Consider the following 16074-nt stretch of genomic DNA (forward strand, 5'->3'; position numbering starts at 1 on the left):
ATCCACACACACACACACTAGTATATATAGGCGCCTCGTTGTTGTTGTTATTGCAGATATATGTATATATGTACATAGACTTATTTTTTCGCTTTTGATGTTGTTATATTTGCCTTGTGCCTGGTCTGTTGTTGCAGATGACTTCTGAGCTGCATTTCCGCATTTGTTGTTCCTCTTGTTTACACAGAAATTGATATTTTATTTCAAAATAAAAACAGCCATGCACAAAGGAAACGTTAATAGTTAGAATAGCAGATACTCTAACAGTGCAGCCGAGTGGCATATGAATGACACGCGGATGGATCTGGTGTCTCCCATTGCTGTGTTCTGGCTTACAGATAAATATATGTATATAAAAATCTAAAACAAAACTTTTTAGACTGTCAAAAAAAAAAACATTAAACAATTTATTTTTACATTGATAAAAAAGATTGTTAATTATATTTATGTATATTATTATTACTATATAAAATACAAACAGAAATTAGTTAAAAAAAAATATATATAATTATAAAAAAAAATAAATGCTTAGTAAGTTTTTAATTTTGTATTCAATTATTATCCATAGTAAAAAACTAAAACCTATTTTATCTGTTGTTCCCTCTCTCTCTCTCTCTCTCTCTCTCTCTCTCTCCCTCTATCTCTCTCTCTCTCTCTCTCACTCTTTTCCCCTGTAGCTTTTACATCTCTCCGATAGCTCACTTTGTGTTTTTAATAGTATACAAAAAAAAAAATAAATAAATAAACACTGGATTTGAAGTAATATTAAATTATTTATATTTTTTTTATGAAATAATTAATTTTTATTAGGAAGCAACGAACTAGACTCGAAACTTGTTTATATTATTAATTCTTCCAACTCAGTTATTACTTTGTTTTCTTCATCCTTCTGTAAAAAACAAAAATTCGCTTCATTTTTATAAAATTCCAGCCCTTAATTAAAAAAAAGATTCCAATTTTGTTTTCGGTAATGATTTAAATTCTTAACTGTTTCATTAGTTTTTTTTTTATTGTTTTTTATTTGTTGTTTTTTATTGCATTCTAAATGTATACGTAAGCACTATGATTTGCATACTTAAACTCTATTTACAATTACGTACACACACATAGAAATTAGAATTTAAAAATTAGAATTAGAAAATGTTTTTCATGTGAAATTTTCTCAGTTATCTGTTTCAGTTTATCAAATTTGAAGAAATGAAAAATCTTCTTAATTTTCAACTCACTTTTATCGCATTTTAAATTAAAAACAGGATTGAAAATTTTGCAGTTTTCCGTTTTTTTTTTCTTTCAAATTTGATTGCATAAAAATTTTATTGAAAATTGAGTTTGTTTTCCAGATCTGAGTTAATTTTCTTTATTTATTCATCATCGTCGTATGCGTAAATCTTAAACAACTATCTTTGAAAAGTGTGTGCGACGAGGTTCAATATATATATATTTAGATGTATATATATTTCGATATCTTCTTTTTTTAATGTTATGTTAGGAAACAGCCCGTTAAACAGGTTGAAGGATCTGTGCGGGCTAGCAATGAATTTCTGCTGCTGCTCTTCGATAGAAATTTTATTATTTTTTTCTCATTTCATTTCGTTTTAATTATTATTGCTGACTTAAACTTAAAGAAAAATTGAAAACAATTCGTATAGCTGGGCCTTAGTGGTGCTGGGAGCTGGGAGCTGGGATCGTGGATCGTGGAAACCCTTCGAGCAAGGCGTGTAGCAAGCCGTCAGCCTTAGACCCGCTGATATCATGTGATCTCTGGTGCGCTATGCTTCAGCTCGGGCGACGTGGAGAAGGGTCGATGGAGCAGCAGCTGTGCGCTGGGATGGTAGACCGTGGTGGTGCTGCTGCTGTTGGTGGTGCTGCTGTGATTATTGTTGTTGTTGCTGTTGTTGTTGTTGTTGTTGCTGCCGCTATTGTTGATCTCATGTGCAGCAGCAACGGCGGCTGCAGCAGCTGCCACCGCCGTCGAATTGAGTTTCTCGGGCGAATTGATGCGCAGTTTGGGTGGTGCCGGTGCCGGTGCCGATGCTGATGGTGGCGGCGGCGGTGGTGCGGCAACAGTGCACTCAACACTGTACGCAGCCGCGTACGCCGGATGATGCAGATTGCCATTGAGCGCCAGCGGCTGCGGCAGCTGCGGATGCGGCCGTATGACAATTGGCTGTATGGGAAACTGTTGGGACATCTCCTTCAGGTTGCTAAAGCTTTGCAGGTAGCAGCCGGCATTGAACAGGCTGCTCGCCGCGTCCAGCTTGAACGGCGGCAGGCAGCCGGCAGGCAAACCCCCAGCACCGCCGCCTCCACCCGCACCACCACTCGCCCCATAGGCCGACGGCAGCTGAGGCGGTGTGGGCGACGGCAGTGCACTGCTCAAGTCACGCGGCTTATCATCGTCCACGCTGAGGCTCTCCTCGCCATTGGCGCCGTTCGACATGCTGCCGGGACTGTGCTGCAGCTGCAGGCTGCTCGGCACCGGCGAATGGGTGCCCAGCGATATATCCGAATCGGAGCTATCCGACGGAGTCGGCGAGGCAACACCGTCCGCCCGACGGCTGCGGCAGCCCAGGCCCGAATTGTTCTGATTGTGCTGTATGCTGCAAAGATACGAGAAGATACGAGAAATTGTTTAATATATAATTGCTAATAATATAAAAAATTAAATGAATATTAATCTATTGTAATAATGCATTAAATCAATTAAATATTATATATTAAATATATATCAAAAATTTGTCAGGAAACCTAAGCTTATATTTACAATAAAATGAGGAAAATTCAAATTTATTTATTATTAGATTTTCTCTTGTGATTATATATACATATAAAATAAAAAAAAATATCAGAGCTATTAAAATTTTTTTTTAGCAGCGCACAAAGCTTGTTTGATAACCTTTGTATAATTAGTAAACTTTTGCTATATATTTATGCTTAAATATATATCCATATATTGCCAAGCTTATTGCAGTTTCATGAAATTATCCATGAAACTTGAGAGCTACCTTGGCATAGAGACATTTAAATTTTAGATTTCGATTTAGATGTCATCAAGCAAATCATATAAATATTTACATATATTTATATTTCAATTTATAAAATTTATAATTTATAAATAAAATATTCAATATAAAATAAAATATTTATAGCCACAAATTTTTATATATGTGAATAAATATAAAATTTTTGAATAAATATAAAATAGTCAAAATTTTCACTATGTAGAAGAATTTATAAATTTTTGCATTTAGTCTTGTCATTTTTTATTTATAATTTATAAATAAAATATTTTGATATATTTTGAGCTTGTTCTTAGATAAACCCAGTCAAGAATAGTCCAAATGTTTCCTAATTAAACAATATTGTAAACTGGAACTAAAAGTTTAAGGAATTCATAAATTTGTGCATTAATTTAATTTATTCTTATTTTTTTTTTAATTGACACTGAACGCTTAAAGAATTTATAAATTTAGTTCCAGTTAATAATTTATTATTATTTTGTTTTTAATTGGAACTAAAGTTTGAGGAATTTTTAAATGTGTGCATTTATTTAATTTATTATTGTTATTCTTATTATTTGTAACTGGAACTAAAAATTTGAAGAATTCATAAATTTGTGCATTCATTTAATTTATTATTATTATTATTATTATTAATAATATTATTATTAATATTAATATTATTATTATTATTATTATTATTATTATTATTATTTTATTAATTTTTTTATTTAGCTATAACATTTTATACATTTTTGATAATATATATTATATTGATTATTCCTCAATATTATTCCCATTTTAGGTTCTCAAAAATTTCTCACACTTCCCATGCTAAATTCTCTAGAATTTCTCACTAAAAGCTGCTGCAGCTTCAACTTTAAGTAGATAATATTAATGAATAAGCTTCCAGTGCTCTCGAACACCCATCGAGTACTTTGTCAAGAAAGCGTTTAATCGCTTGCCGATCGCTCAATTAATGATGCATGGCGAATGCAATGCGAGAGGCGAGAGAGAGGCGAGAGAGAGGCGAGAGAGAGAGAGAGATTGTTTGTGAGAGTTTCGATTTTCTCGATTCCCAGTTATTAAATGTGAAAAGTGTGAAAAGTGATTAGTGTGGCAAGTGAGTGTGTTGCAAGTGGCTGTTGCACAGCTGGTCACTGGTCGCCGGACACGCCCATTAGGCGGCTCATTTGTCAGGGCGGCAGCCACACAATAAATCTGTGGCAACTTTCACACATGCTTAAGACAAATTATCTGTGGCCAAAACAAAAGGCCACAAAAAGAAACTACACTGAAATGACTTGATTAGAAGCGCAACGTGCAGCGCGCAGTGGCACGCAGTGGTGTGGCAGTGGCAGCCATGTCGGCATATTTATAGAGCCATCACAGAGAGTGTTCATATACATCATCTTCAGCATCGCCAGCTCCAGCCAGACTCCCTGCCCTGTCATAATTATCGGTTAGGATTCGCTCAACTTGCCGCGTTTTGTTGAACCATCAGCATTTATAATGCAGCGCTGCGGACAACAACAACAACAACAGCAACAACAACAACAAGCAGCAGCAGCAGCAGTGGCTTTGGAGTCGGGCCACATGGAGTCCTGTGTGTGTGATTAATGAACGCGCCGCGGCATCAACTCAGCTGGAGCTGCGAAATGTATCTGCGGCTACCTTTTGCCTTCTCCTCCTGCTCCTCCTCCTCCTGCTCCTCCTGCTCGTTTTGTTTCATTTTTTTCTCCACTCGATTTTTTGTATTGTTGCAAATGGAATCGTTTAGTTGCCTAATGCGGCAACTTGATGGATTATCATTTACCAACTTGACACATCGGCCCATTCCGCTGATGAATTACATGGCACAGATCAAACGAACTTTATGTATGTATATGTGTGTGTGTGTATATGTAAATGTATGTGTTGCTATGAGTGCAGCTAAATGCTGATTCAGTTTGCATAATATATGTAATTTTAATTATTATATTTTATTATTATTATTTATTATTATTATTATTTTATTATTATTATTTTATATTTATTATTTATATATTAATGATTGGCATTCCTTAACAATGTATTAGTATAGTTCCAGCATATTGTGAAAACATTTTAAGATCTGCAGTGAAAACATATTTTTGCCTAAATGTTTTAGCTCTTAACCAACAATAAACAGTTAAAATTTTAAGAAATTTGAGTCATCAAATGGTTAAGCACTACCAAGCTTATTAGCCCTATCCAGTACGCTTCTTTGTTGTAGGTCAAAAAGGAATTAAAGGCAATAGCACTACCGTTGTAGTTGCTATAATATCGATACTTAAATATAAACCCATCAAGACTCAAAGGGAAATCAAATCTTGTATAAATTTTCTAGAAAAGTTCTATGCTCATCTACCCCCCTCTCTCTCTCTCTCTCTCTCTCTCTGTCTCTCTCTGAAACTGCTCTACCCTTCGCCCAGGGTAACTGCTAGGTCTATGCTTAACTCATTTCGCCCAAATGTTGTGTAAATTATGTTTGCGGTGGGTCGCTGTGAAATTTTATAGCTTTTTGGCAGTAGCGATTACGCCTCAATGAAGCTGTAGGCAGTCAAAACTGAAAGATCGAACACAACAACGACAAAAAAAAACCAGATGCTACCTGCGCCCATAACCTACGCCAAAGCAAAAACAGACAAGAGAAAGAGGAAGAGGAGCTCTGGCACGGGCGCAGCTCCAAGGCCGTGTTTACGCTTCATTGAATTCATTGGGAGCTGCTTATGAATATGATATACATATATCAATATATATCCACATATATCCATATACATACTTATATACTAATATATATTTTCCAAACAATTAACCAGAAACAGTCGAGAGAGCCAGAAAAAAAGGGTTTTTCGTTTTGGAATCTGATACTGTGGCACCTAAACGAAAACGAAATGACACGTATGTAATTACCCACACAATGACTGAGGGAGAGAGAGAGAGAGAGAGAGAGAGACAGCGAGCAAGATAGAGTTAGAGCTAAGCCTTTAGCTGGTAACTTGAGCCTCGGATTCGAGACATTGAAATGCTTTAATCGGCTCATGTCAGAAGATTCGTGTATGGAGGGATTTTTTTTTTTTTGGGGAGGGGGGACTTGGAATTGTGAAAACTTATTCAGCTGCAAGAATGTCGGGTAATACGATCTGATCACATAGGCCAAATTAACAACAACAACAACAACAACTGCGATAAATTCAAAGGTGTACATAACTCTTGGTTAATAATTAAATCTGGCTTAGGTTTGTGAATGTAATTGAATATCGTTTGAGTATGAAATTGATTTTTTGACTCAGATTTTGATGCCCTAATTGAGAATGGGCTGTTATCGAATTATCGATTAGTGATGCGTGCTGGGTGTATTATATATTATTTATGATATGTGAATATTGCCGAATTATGTATGAAACAAGTGATATTGTTTCCACATATAAAATAATTTCTACAATAAACTCTTATTCCATTAAACGATAACAATTATCGATTTGCCGATAACTCAAGCACTCAACTGGTAAGCTAACAGTATTTAGCAGTTTGATAATGTAAATAACTTGTTCTTTAAGAGCTATCATATCGTTAGTAGACTCCTGAAATTTCTATAGAAACAATGCAAATTGAAGCGAAACAAAATTGAGTTCGAAGCGCATTTCGATAATTGTGTCATTCAAATTGAAAGTTATAAATTGTGTAAATATTTAGACAGCAGTCGCCGTCGCAGTCGCAGCAGCCAAGTCGAAGTCTGTTAAATCCCAGGGGTTCCAGGCGCTTAAGTGGACCGAATAACATTTTGTCAAAGCGTTGGGAAAGTGAATAAACAGGGCTAGGGGTAGATGGAAGGGGCGCAGCGAGGAAGGCCTTTCAACAGGGTGGTTTCTAAATGCAATCAACGTTTATTTGGTCGTTGTGCCCTTTTTTTTTGCGATCTGTTGACAAACAAGATTTAAATTTGTGCAATTTAAATATGTATATATGTATATATACGCCTATCTATAGATGTATCTAGATATATATATCTCTTTTGCTCAGTTTGCAGTTGGCGCTATTTGCACAGCATTTACATTTCACTTGTCAGTACACACACACACACACACACATACACTCTTACATTCACATCCGGTATGACTGTTAAACTTTGTGTTCATTCTTTTTGATATCAATTGATTTCTTTAATACACTTTCTACACGCTGTTGAAGTGGGCGACAGCTTCACCTGGACCAGCAACGGCTGCCGCCGCTTCCTCGCTGCCCCCTCCCCAAGCTGTATCTCGTTTGTATCTTTCTCACAAGCCACCGAAACGGTAGTTGCACTGTGCAAACAACGAGTCGAGTATCGCCAGCTCTTGAGTTGGCTGTGTGAGCTCCGAGTTCATTTTTTTTTTTTGCTTTTCGGGCATGGGTCTGGGTACTTATTGGATGTTTGAGTGTGCCTGTCCGAACGCTCAGCCAAGTGGGCACTCGGATTTGGATATTGACAATGCTTCCAGCTACCCATCTACCCAAGTTCTTCTTCTTCTTATTATTATTACTTTTTTTTGTTTTTTGGTAGCTTCTCATCGGCAGCCTTTCTTCATTAGAATTTCGAGCTGTGTTTCGCTGGGAGTAAATCGATGAACAGCCTCTTGAGCTTTCGGCTGACCAGCGAACAGTTCACAGGCTCGGCTCAGTTCAGCTCAGTTTGTTCTCAGCGTCCTTCAATTTCATATTTTGATTGATCATTGACATTTACAACATATTTGTTGTGCGTGTTTATTTGTTGTTGTTATTGTTGTTGATTCCCATTCATTTTTATTACACTTCTGTAAACACACACACACACATAACACACACAAATCTCTTATTCCCATTTCAATTGCGCTTGACAAATTGCTTTTGTATCCCCCAACTCTCTCATCCTCTCTCTCTCTCTCGCTCAGTCTAATTTGTTGCCCGCAGTTTACATGCTATGTTCATTGACACCCGCCCACTGTGGCTCCTACTTAATTTGTCTCTCTCGCTCTCTGAATGTGTGCGTGTGTGTGTATGTGGGTTCTGTTCGTGTGTGGGCTGCGCTTTTAGTGGCTCGCATTTCATTTATGTAATTCACGCAATAAAATAATCTCTGTGTGTGGATTTTTGTGAATTACACGCAGACATCCATCCGCTCTCCCTCACCCGGTCGCTCACTCTCTAACTGCTTTCCGCTCTGCTCTTCCATTTGAGCTCATCCATCAAGTGGTGCTTTATAATTGAAAACGAACTCAAGTCTATGACTTGCTAATTGAATCAGCTGCAAGACGCAAACGACTCAACAACATTTTGAGCAGTTGCTATTTTTGATATTTCTTTGAATTGCAAAATGAGTTCATTAATTTTCAATTAAAATCTTAGCTTATTATGCCCATTGGAAATGAGTTGAAGAAGAGGGTATGTGTATATAACAAACAAAGAAAAATAATTGTGTTACATTAGGACATATTATGCTATTATTTATAATTTTTGTTAATAATTATTACAACAGAAGATGAGCAAATGGGGTATGCTAGGGTAAACTAGATAATAAATACATATAACAAGCAGCGAAAAGTATTTTCGTTGTTATGAGTTCATTTGTTACACTCTCTTTCAAAAAATCATCTCTTTACTTCAACAAACTCCTTCTCTCACTCTCTTTATAGCAACAGCTCAGCCTTGTGTAAAAATAAAATACACAAATAACGGAATATCGATTCTTACTCTCACTGCTCTCTGCTCATGAAAACCAAAAACAACTCTATGCATTGCAGAAGCTCAGCTTAAAGCATAATGACATACAACAACAAAAATAGCACATATATACAGCTATGTTTGTTCGTTTGCCTGTGCGCGCTAAGAGTCAGCGCCATATTTTTAGCACTCAATGCAAATAGTCAAATTATTCATTCTACCTGCTGAGTGCGTGCCAAAGAGCTAAAGTGCTTTGCTCTAATTTTGAGTGACATTTTGTCAGCTATAAAACTGGATGCAGCTGGCGGCTCTGATCAGTCAAGTGCCTAAGCTCGAAGTGTTGTGAGTGGTGCAGTGTCACATTTTTTTTTTTAAATTGCATATATTATGATTGTTAATAATATTTGTTTATGTATTTTAAGTTTATATATATATATTTATGAATTTATTATGTTATATTTTTTATTTATTGTATAAATATATTTTTTCTTGATAACATTTTGCATTAATAAAATAAAATTGAATAATAAATAAAGTTAAGCGTTGGCTTTGTTAATGCAGACAGAGCTGGCAATATCCATTATGTGATCCATTACTAGGCAAGCGGACTCAACCCAGCTGATACTCAATTTTAATGTCTCAGTTCATGGAGCATGAACAAATTTGTTTGTTGTTGTTGTTGTTTCTGTTCCCATTTGTTGCTAGTTAATATCTTAATAAAGCCATTTCGGGAGCCTTTCTAATGCGCCGGCCTAGCTGACTGACTGTCTGTCTAGTTGGCTCACATGATTGATTTACCAACTGAGAAATAACCTCTTAAAAATATATACATACATATACATATATGTATATCTCTTCTGTTTCTTTTTTTGTTCGTTTTCTTATTGGAGCAGCGACGTCGTCGTCTGCCAACGCAGCCAACGCTCAAGTGCAGTAGCAAAAATGTTAACAATTTTTTCAGCACTCGATGCTTGAAAAGTCAGCGCCTGTTATTTAAGATCTGACCCGCTACCCCTCTCTCTTCCACTCTCTCTCTCCCTCACTACACTTCTCTCTTTGTGTGTGCCCCTCTGCCTCTCTGTCTGTCTCTGTCTGTGGTTAGAATGTCTGCTCATCATTTTTGCCGGCGCTGTCGATGCTGAATGACTCGTCTGACTGTCTCTCGCATATGAACGTCTTTTAATTTCATATTTTGTTGTTGTTTTTTATTTTATTATTATTTTTTTTAGCTGAGCGGCTTGGCTTTCTTGTCTGTCAAAAAAAAAAAACTTGAAATCCAGCTCGATCTGCAACTAGAACGCAGCTTGCAGATGGAGTTGTAATGCGCGCTGCTGTTCCACCTCCTCCTGCTCCTGCTGCTGCTGCTTCTCCTGCTCTTGCTGCTGCTGCTGCTGCTGCTGCTCACTTTACAAGTCGAAATAATCGCCATCATTTTAACTAATGACCCGTTCCAAAAAGGCGCTCCAGCAGCCGCCGTAGCCGCCGCAGCTTTTGGCGCTTTGTGCAGATTCATTCAGTTCCTAACTTAATAAACACGGCGTCGGCTTCAACCTGCAACGTTTGCCTCATCCTCGCTTCAAAAGAATGCCAAAATGTGAGACCGAGAGGGGAAGAGGCAGGAAGAGAGCGAGAGTGAGAGAGAGCGCTGAGGAGGGGTTGCCGGTCTTAGGGGGTGCCCACTGTACAGCAGGTAGAAGCAACTTGAAATATTTGCGCATCTGCAGGAGCAGCGCACTTGAGCTACGTTTTGTGCCATGTCATTCCACTTAACTTGCCATCTTTCACTTGGCCGTGGACGATGATGCCAAAGCGCGCATCTTCTTCATTTCAACTTCGCGCGAATTGGTCGAGTTTTTTTTTCGCTCTCTCCCCCTCTCTCTCTCTCTCACTCTCCCTCTCTCTCTCTCTCTTCATATATATAGATATATAAAGCCTCGATTCAATGCTGTGTCTTTCCGTCGAAGCTTGAGCTGCGCTTACAATATTGCTGTAAGTCTCTACAGCTGTTGCTGTTGCGGCTGCAAGTGTTGTTGCTGCTGTTCAAGTTGCTGGTGTTGCTGTTGTCGATGATGCTGCTCCTGCTGCTGCTGTTATTGTTGTTGCTGTGCCTTTTATTGTTGCTGTTGTTGCTGATGTTGCTCTTGTAGTTGTTGCTGTTGCTGCTATAGTAGTTGCTGTTGTTGTTGCTGCTGCTGCTGATGTTGCTCTTGTAGTTGTTGCTGCTGCTGCTATAGTAGTTTCTTTTGCTGCTGTAGATTCTGTTGTTGCCGCTGTTCAAGTTGCTTTTGTTGTTGTTGCTGTTTCTGCTGATATAGTTGTTGCTGTTGCTGCTGCTTCTGCTGCTATTCAAGTTGCTGTTGTTGCTGTTGTTACTGTATATGCTGTTGTTGCTGCTATTGAAGTTGTTGTTGTTGCTGCTTTCAAACAATGCATGATCGATAGCTAGTTGTTGATCCCAGTTGCTGTTGCAGTTGCTGGTTGATATTGATATTGCTGCCGTTGTTGCTGCTGCTCCTGCTGTTAGATGTTACTATTGCAATTGCTGCTGTTAATGTTGCTGTTGCCTCAAAGCGGATCATGTGCTGTTGCTGGTTTTTGATCTTATTTACTGCTGTTGCTGATGGAAATTAATGTTGCTGTTGCTGTTGTGGGTGTTGCTGTCACTGCTGCTGATGCTGCTGTGTTGCTACTGCTATTCCTGTTGTTGTTGTTGCTTGGAATTGCTGTGGCTGTCATTGTTGTTATCATTATCATTGCTAATGTTGCTATTGCTGTTGCTGCTATTGCTGTTACTGCTGTTGCTGCTGTTGCTGCTGCTGCTGATGTTGCTGCTGCTGCTGTTGCTGCTGTTGCTGCTGCTGTTACTGTTACGGTTGCTGTTCTGCTACATACATACATATATTGTCGCTGTCGCCTGCAGTTTTTATCGTTCTTCTTAAGATTGTCGCTGCTTCTGTTGCTGTTATTGCTGTTGTTGCTTTTGTTGCTGCTGTTGCTAAGATTGCTGTTTCTCTTGTTTCAAACTGAATGCTGTGAATTTGCTGCTGTTGCTGTTTCGTGTTGCTGTTGCTATTGCAATTATATTGCTGCTGGTTTGTATAGCTCTTGCTATAGGTAATCATGTTGCTGCTGCAAATATTGTTTAACTATTGCTGCTGTTGTCGCTCGATTGTTGATAATTGATCACATTATTGTTGTCGTTGCCTTTTTTGTCCCAGTTGCAGCTGTTGCTGTTGTTAGTGGTATGTTGCTGTTGCACTTGTTGCTGCTCCTAATGTTGCTGTTGCTGTTACGTTTGCTGTTGCTGTTGCTCTTGCTATTTCTCTAGTTATTGCTAATGTTGTTAACATTTCTGTTATTCTAGTAGCTGCTGCTGCTGTTGCTGTTGCTGTTGTTATCACAGCCTTTTCAGTTGCTGTTGCTCTTTCTCTTATTATTACTATTGCCAACATTGTTGTTGTTGTTGTTTCAGCTTGCAGTCAAGCATCATCTGCTGTTGTTGCTGCTGCTGCTTCGATTTAGCCGTCTTGTTGCTGTTTGTCAGCGTTGTCGGCGGTCATTTTAATGTGGCCAAAAGCAGCGACCGCAACAAACGATTCGGAAATTGAGAACGCTTCGCTGGATGCCGCCGCCGTCGTCGTTATCGACATCGGCACGGATCAATGAAATGGAAATGGCACACACTACACACACACACGCACACCCACTGCTGCTGTTGCTCCTGTATCTGAGATATTCTTGCAGCCACTTCCACTTGGCTGCAGCTCGATATCAGTTTACGCAGCAGCAACAGCAGCCGCAGCTCGTATTACACTAGAAATTATTGGCACATGCAACGTGCCCCATGTCGCATGCTTTGCCCCACTACCGCACTCCCCCCTGGCTTAATGACCCCCTCCTATTGTTTCTAGATGATGCGATAGAACTTACCGATTCTTGGCCGCAGCGGCACGATCGCGTTGCCTGCGATTCTTAAACCAATTGCCAACCTGCGTGGGATTGAGGCCCGTCGCCTTGGCCAGTTCGCGTTTCTTGGTAGGATTCGGATAGGGATCCTGTAGGTACCATTCGCGCAGCAAACTCCGCGTTCGCTCCTTGAAACAGTGCGTCTTCTGCTCCCCATCCCAAATGGTGGGCGGCAATGGAAACTTTTTGCGTACGCGATATTTGTCAACGGGTCCTGTAAGAGGTGTGGCATATGGGATATATGGTTTATCTATAGTTTTATATATTCAGTTGACCTACCTAGCGACCGTCCTCGCAGCTTCTCCGCCTCAATGTAGTGCGCCTCCAGCCACATCGCTTGCAGTTTGCCATAGGATGCTTTAGTAAATTTATGATTCTCTATTATTGCATATAGTTCCCTGTTGAGCAGAAGTATATAATATATATATATATTATGTATACATATATAGCAACAGTTCCATCAAGTGCTCGGCCAACCCTTAGTGCCTTCAACCCCCCTGCATGCCGTACATATATCCTGCTGTGCAACTTCTCGCCAAAGTTCTCATCTGCTTCGCTTCTAATTTCCGAAATATTTGCGGCAATTGTTGCTGTGATTTGTCTCTGGCGTTGACAGCCAGTTAAATCTAACAAATTGTTTTAATTGGATGTCATTTATTTATGCAGCTCAGAGCAATCAAATCACTTGCCATAACCGACGATTGCCATGGATTTTAGATATTCTCTATAAAAGTCATACATAGCTATGTAAATTGATAAATGTAAATCACTCTAAGCTCTTTATGGATCATACGTCAGCAATATATATAAGTTAAATAGATAAACTCAGTCAGTCAATAGCGATAACAGAGGGTTCTATAGATTCTATTATCTGTATAATTAATATAACATATGTTATTCAATATGAATTATTAAAATAAACTTACTCTAGCAAAGTATTACGTATACATATATAAATATTTTGCTTATTTCAGTTTATTGCATAGAATGTAAAACCCAATATTTAAAATATGTTATCTATTGTAAACATAATATGACATATGACTATATGATTCTTTAATCTCTGTAAAAATTAATTGTAAATAAATACTGATGGAAACATGATTTAATTTGAAGCTGATTGATCATAGTTTTATAGATTACTTTAGCTGAAGTCTATCAAAATTTTTGCCTTACGCCTATTGATATATTCAATAGATGATAATGATGATAACTAGATTAGAACCACTCGATTATTTCCATTTCTTTTGTATGTATATCCCAGAAGAGTATAAGCCCTATATGCATATGCATAACTAAGTATGGAAGCGGAACTCAGATAAAAATATTATATAGATCAATTTAGTGATATATGTATGTTAAATATATGTTGTTAGCAGAGCCTATGTTAATGTTTATATGAGCTTTACCTTTACTAGTTCTACTCGTTCAATATTTAAGCAATTACCTTGAAAATGGAAAAAAAACTCTTTATTGATATAAATAAGCTTGACTTGGAAATTGAGCTAGAAATGGAAACCTATATAAGAAAATGCCATATTGTAATAATTTAACAATCTAAAAGACTTGTAGACAATTAAGATATCTCTCTAAATGAAATCAGCTTAAAGTTCAGCTATGGAGCTTTAAGCACAGAGCGACTCAACTTAAGCAACGGCTCACTAGACTCGAAGCCGTTGAAAACTTGTTTTAGGCATTTTAACTGCCAGCTAAAAATGCTGACAGAATGTTTAATTTGATGTTATGATTCTGCGCCAAGTTTAGACAAATTAAATTTAATTGAAGTGCAGCATTAAATAAGTTTTTGTTTTTTTTTTCCTCATTAAGAAGAAGAAGCGAAGCACTTGGCATATATATTTCACAATTTGAATATTGTTGTAATGCTTGCAGTCAAGTTAAAGTTTAGACATGCATGTTAAATGCTTGAGGTAAATTACTCAACTCGTTTCTCAGTCAGTTTGTCACTTTGTCAGTTTGTCAGTTTGTCAGGTCTCTGTCATAAGCAATATATCAAACTTGGGCACTAATAGCAAAGCGTTTATTTGTTGTTTAATGATATCTTAAAAAAATGTTGAGTTGGAGCTGCAGCTGGAGCTGGAGCTGGAGCTGGAGCGTAGACATGTTTGTCCACTCGTCTAATAACCAGATCTCGCGTATCTATGACTAGTTAAAGCCAGTTGTCAATCAAGGCAGTTAATTGCAGATAGATCAATGCATACATATACATACTATTTATATATAGATTATATTATATTTAGTAAATTTCATTTGTTAATTTGCTTAGCTTTCAAGCTAATCTCGCTCTCTGGCCGGGCTCTCAATCAACTGTTTCCGGCTGAATGAAATTTGAGAATATCTCTGGTATAGAGGAAGCCGAGTGCTATGGGCAGATCAGAAGCTTTGGCTCTATTGTTCGCTCGGTGTTTTATTAATCAAAATCTGCTCTGTTGTTGTTGAGTTCTTTAATTAGTAAATTAATGCGCATTGTTTATTAATTTAGCGAGCGCATCATTGTGCGACTGACAAAAGCAAAAACTATCAAATAACTCGACCCTTGGCAGTGGCTGCCCGACGCTGCCTCTACCTCGCCCGATCTACCGCCGCTCCCCCTCTCCCAGCCAAGTCGAGGTTAATCAGAGCCGTGTTATTTGAGCCGTAAGCTTTTGTTAAACATATTTTCCTTATTTTGTTTTTTTTTTCTTTGGGGCCTTTGGGCATTTGCCTACCTGAAGTTGCCAACGTGATAGGCGACAACGGCTCGAGCACGGAGCACCGCCTCACAGTTGAGTATCTCGTGCATGTTGGGCAACGCCACGGGCAGACTCCATAGGAAACGTGCCAGACGCTCAATATCGCCGGAATCCTCCAGAGTTTTGCAGACGATCTCCACTTGGGCCGCGGAGAAGGCGAGCGTCGGCACCGCCAATATCGGACTGGGTGCTATAATCTGATGGTGTGTGGGCGAGAATGTCTCTGTGGGCGGCTGTTTGCCCTCCGTCGGTCCAACGGCCATTTTATGCGTTGAATCCACTGTGAACTAATTCGCATACTATTCTGAACCAAAACGAATGAATTTTGCAGCGAGTATCAATTGAAACAAACACACACACAATCTATATGATTCTTATAATAGATCTATATTTATATTGGAATATTAATTTCTATAGAATATATTGATATCTGGGTACGATCACAGTCACTCTCGATCGATATTAACAAACGCGTCGGATTCGATATTTTTTTGTTTTTGTTTTTTGTTGTTGTTGTTTTTGTTAGTTTTGGATATGAAAAAATCCTTGAACCGGGTAGCTAATGATTAACCGATACTACTCGACCGAACTGCGGCTGATCCAAATCCGGATTGCGTTCGAGCACTGAGCGCTAGCTGAGGGCGTGCTATGGATATAAC

The 16074-nt window shown here is 38.3% G+C and overlaps 1 protein-coding gene across 1 annotated transcript; it reads right to left on the minus strand.

The window, feature by feature from the left end:
* Nucleotides 1–1593: 1593 nt before the first annotated feature.
* Nucleotides 1594–15857, minus strand: Optix (optix). The gene is made up of 4 exons (XM_018105748.3): nt 15392–15857; nt 12945–13063; nt 12630–12879; nt 1594–2600 (listed from the first exon to the last, which is right to left on the minus strand). Exons 1-4 carry the CDS (start codon nt 15676–15678, stop codon nt 1751–1753), a joined length of 1506 nt encoding a protein of 501 aa, XP_017961237.1. The 5' UTR covers nt 15679–15857; the 3' UTR covers nt 1594–1750.
* Between the last annotated feature and the right edge of the window lie 217 nt (nt 15858–16074).

The sequence above is a fragment of the Drosophila navojoa genome, chromosome 5, assembly GCF_054131105.1.
Source record: "Drosophila navojoa isolate 15081-1374.11 chromosome 5, UAZ_NAV_1.0, whole genome shotgun sequence".
Taxonomy (NCBI): Eukaryota; Metazoa; Arthropoda; class Insecta; order Diptera; family Drosophilidae; genus Drosophila; species Drosophila navojoa.

What these genes read in the sequence shown, in the direction of transcription:
- Optix (XM_018105748.3), bottom strand. Translation starts at nt 15,678, where the DNA reads ATGGCCGTTGGACCGACGGAGGGCAAACAGCCGCCCACAGAGACATTC. An exon ending in TATCACGTTGGCAACTTCAG is followed by an intron (nt 13,064 to 15,391) that starts GTAGGCAAATGC and finishes TCTGCTCAACAG; the next exon opens with GGAACTATATGCAATAATAG. An exon ending in GCTGCGAGGACGGTCGCTAG is followed by an intron (nt 12,880 to 12,944) that starts GTAGGTCAACTG and finishes CACCTCTTACAG; the next exon opens with GACCCGTTGACAAATATCGC.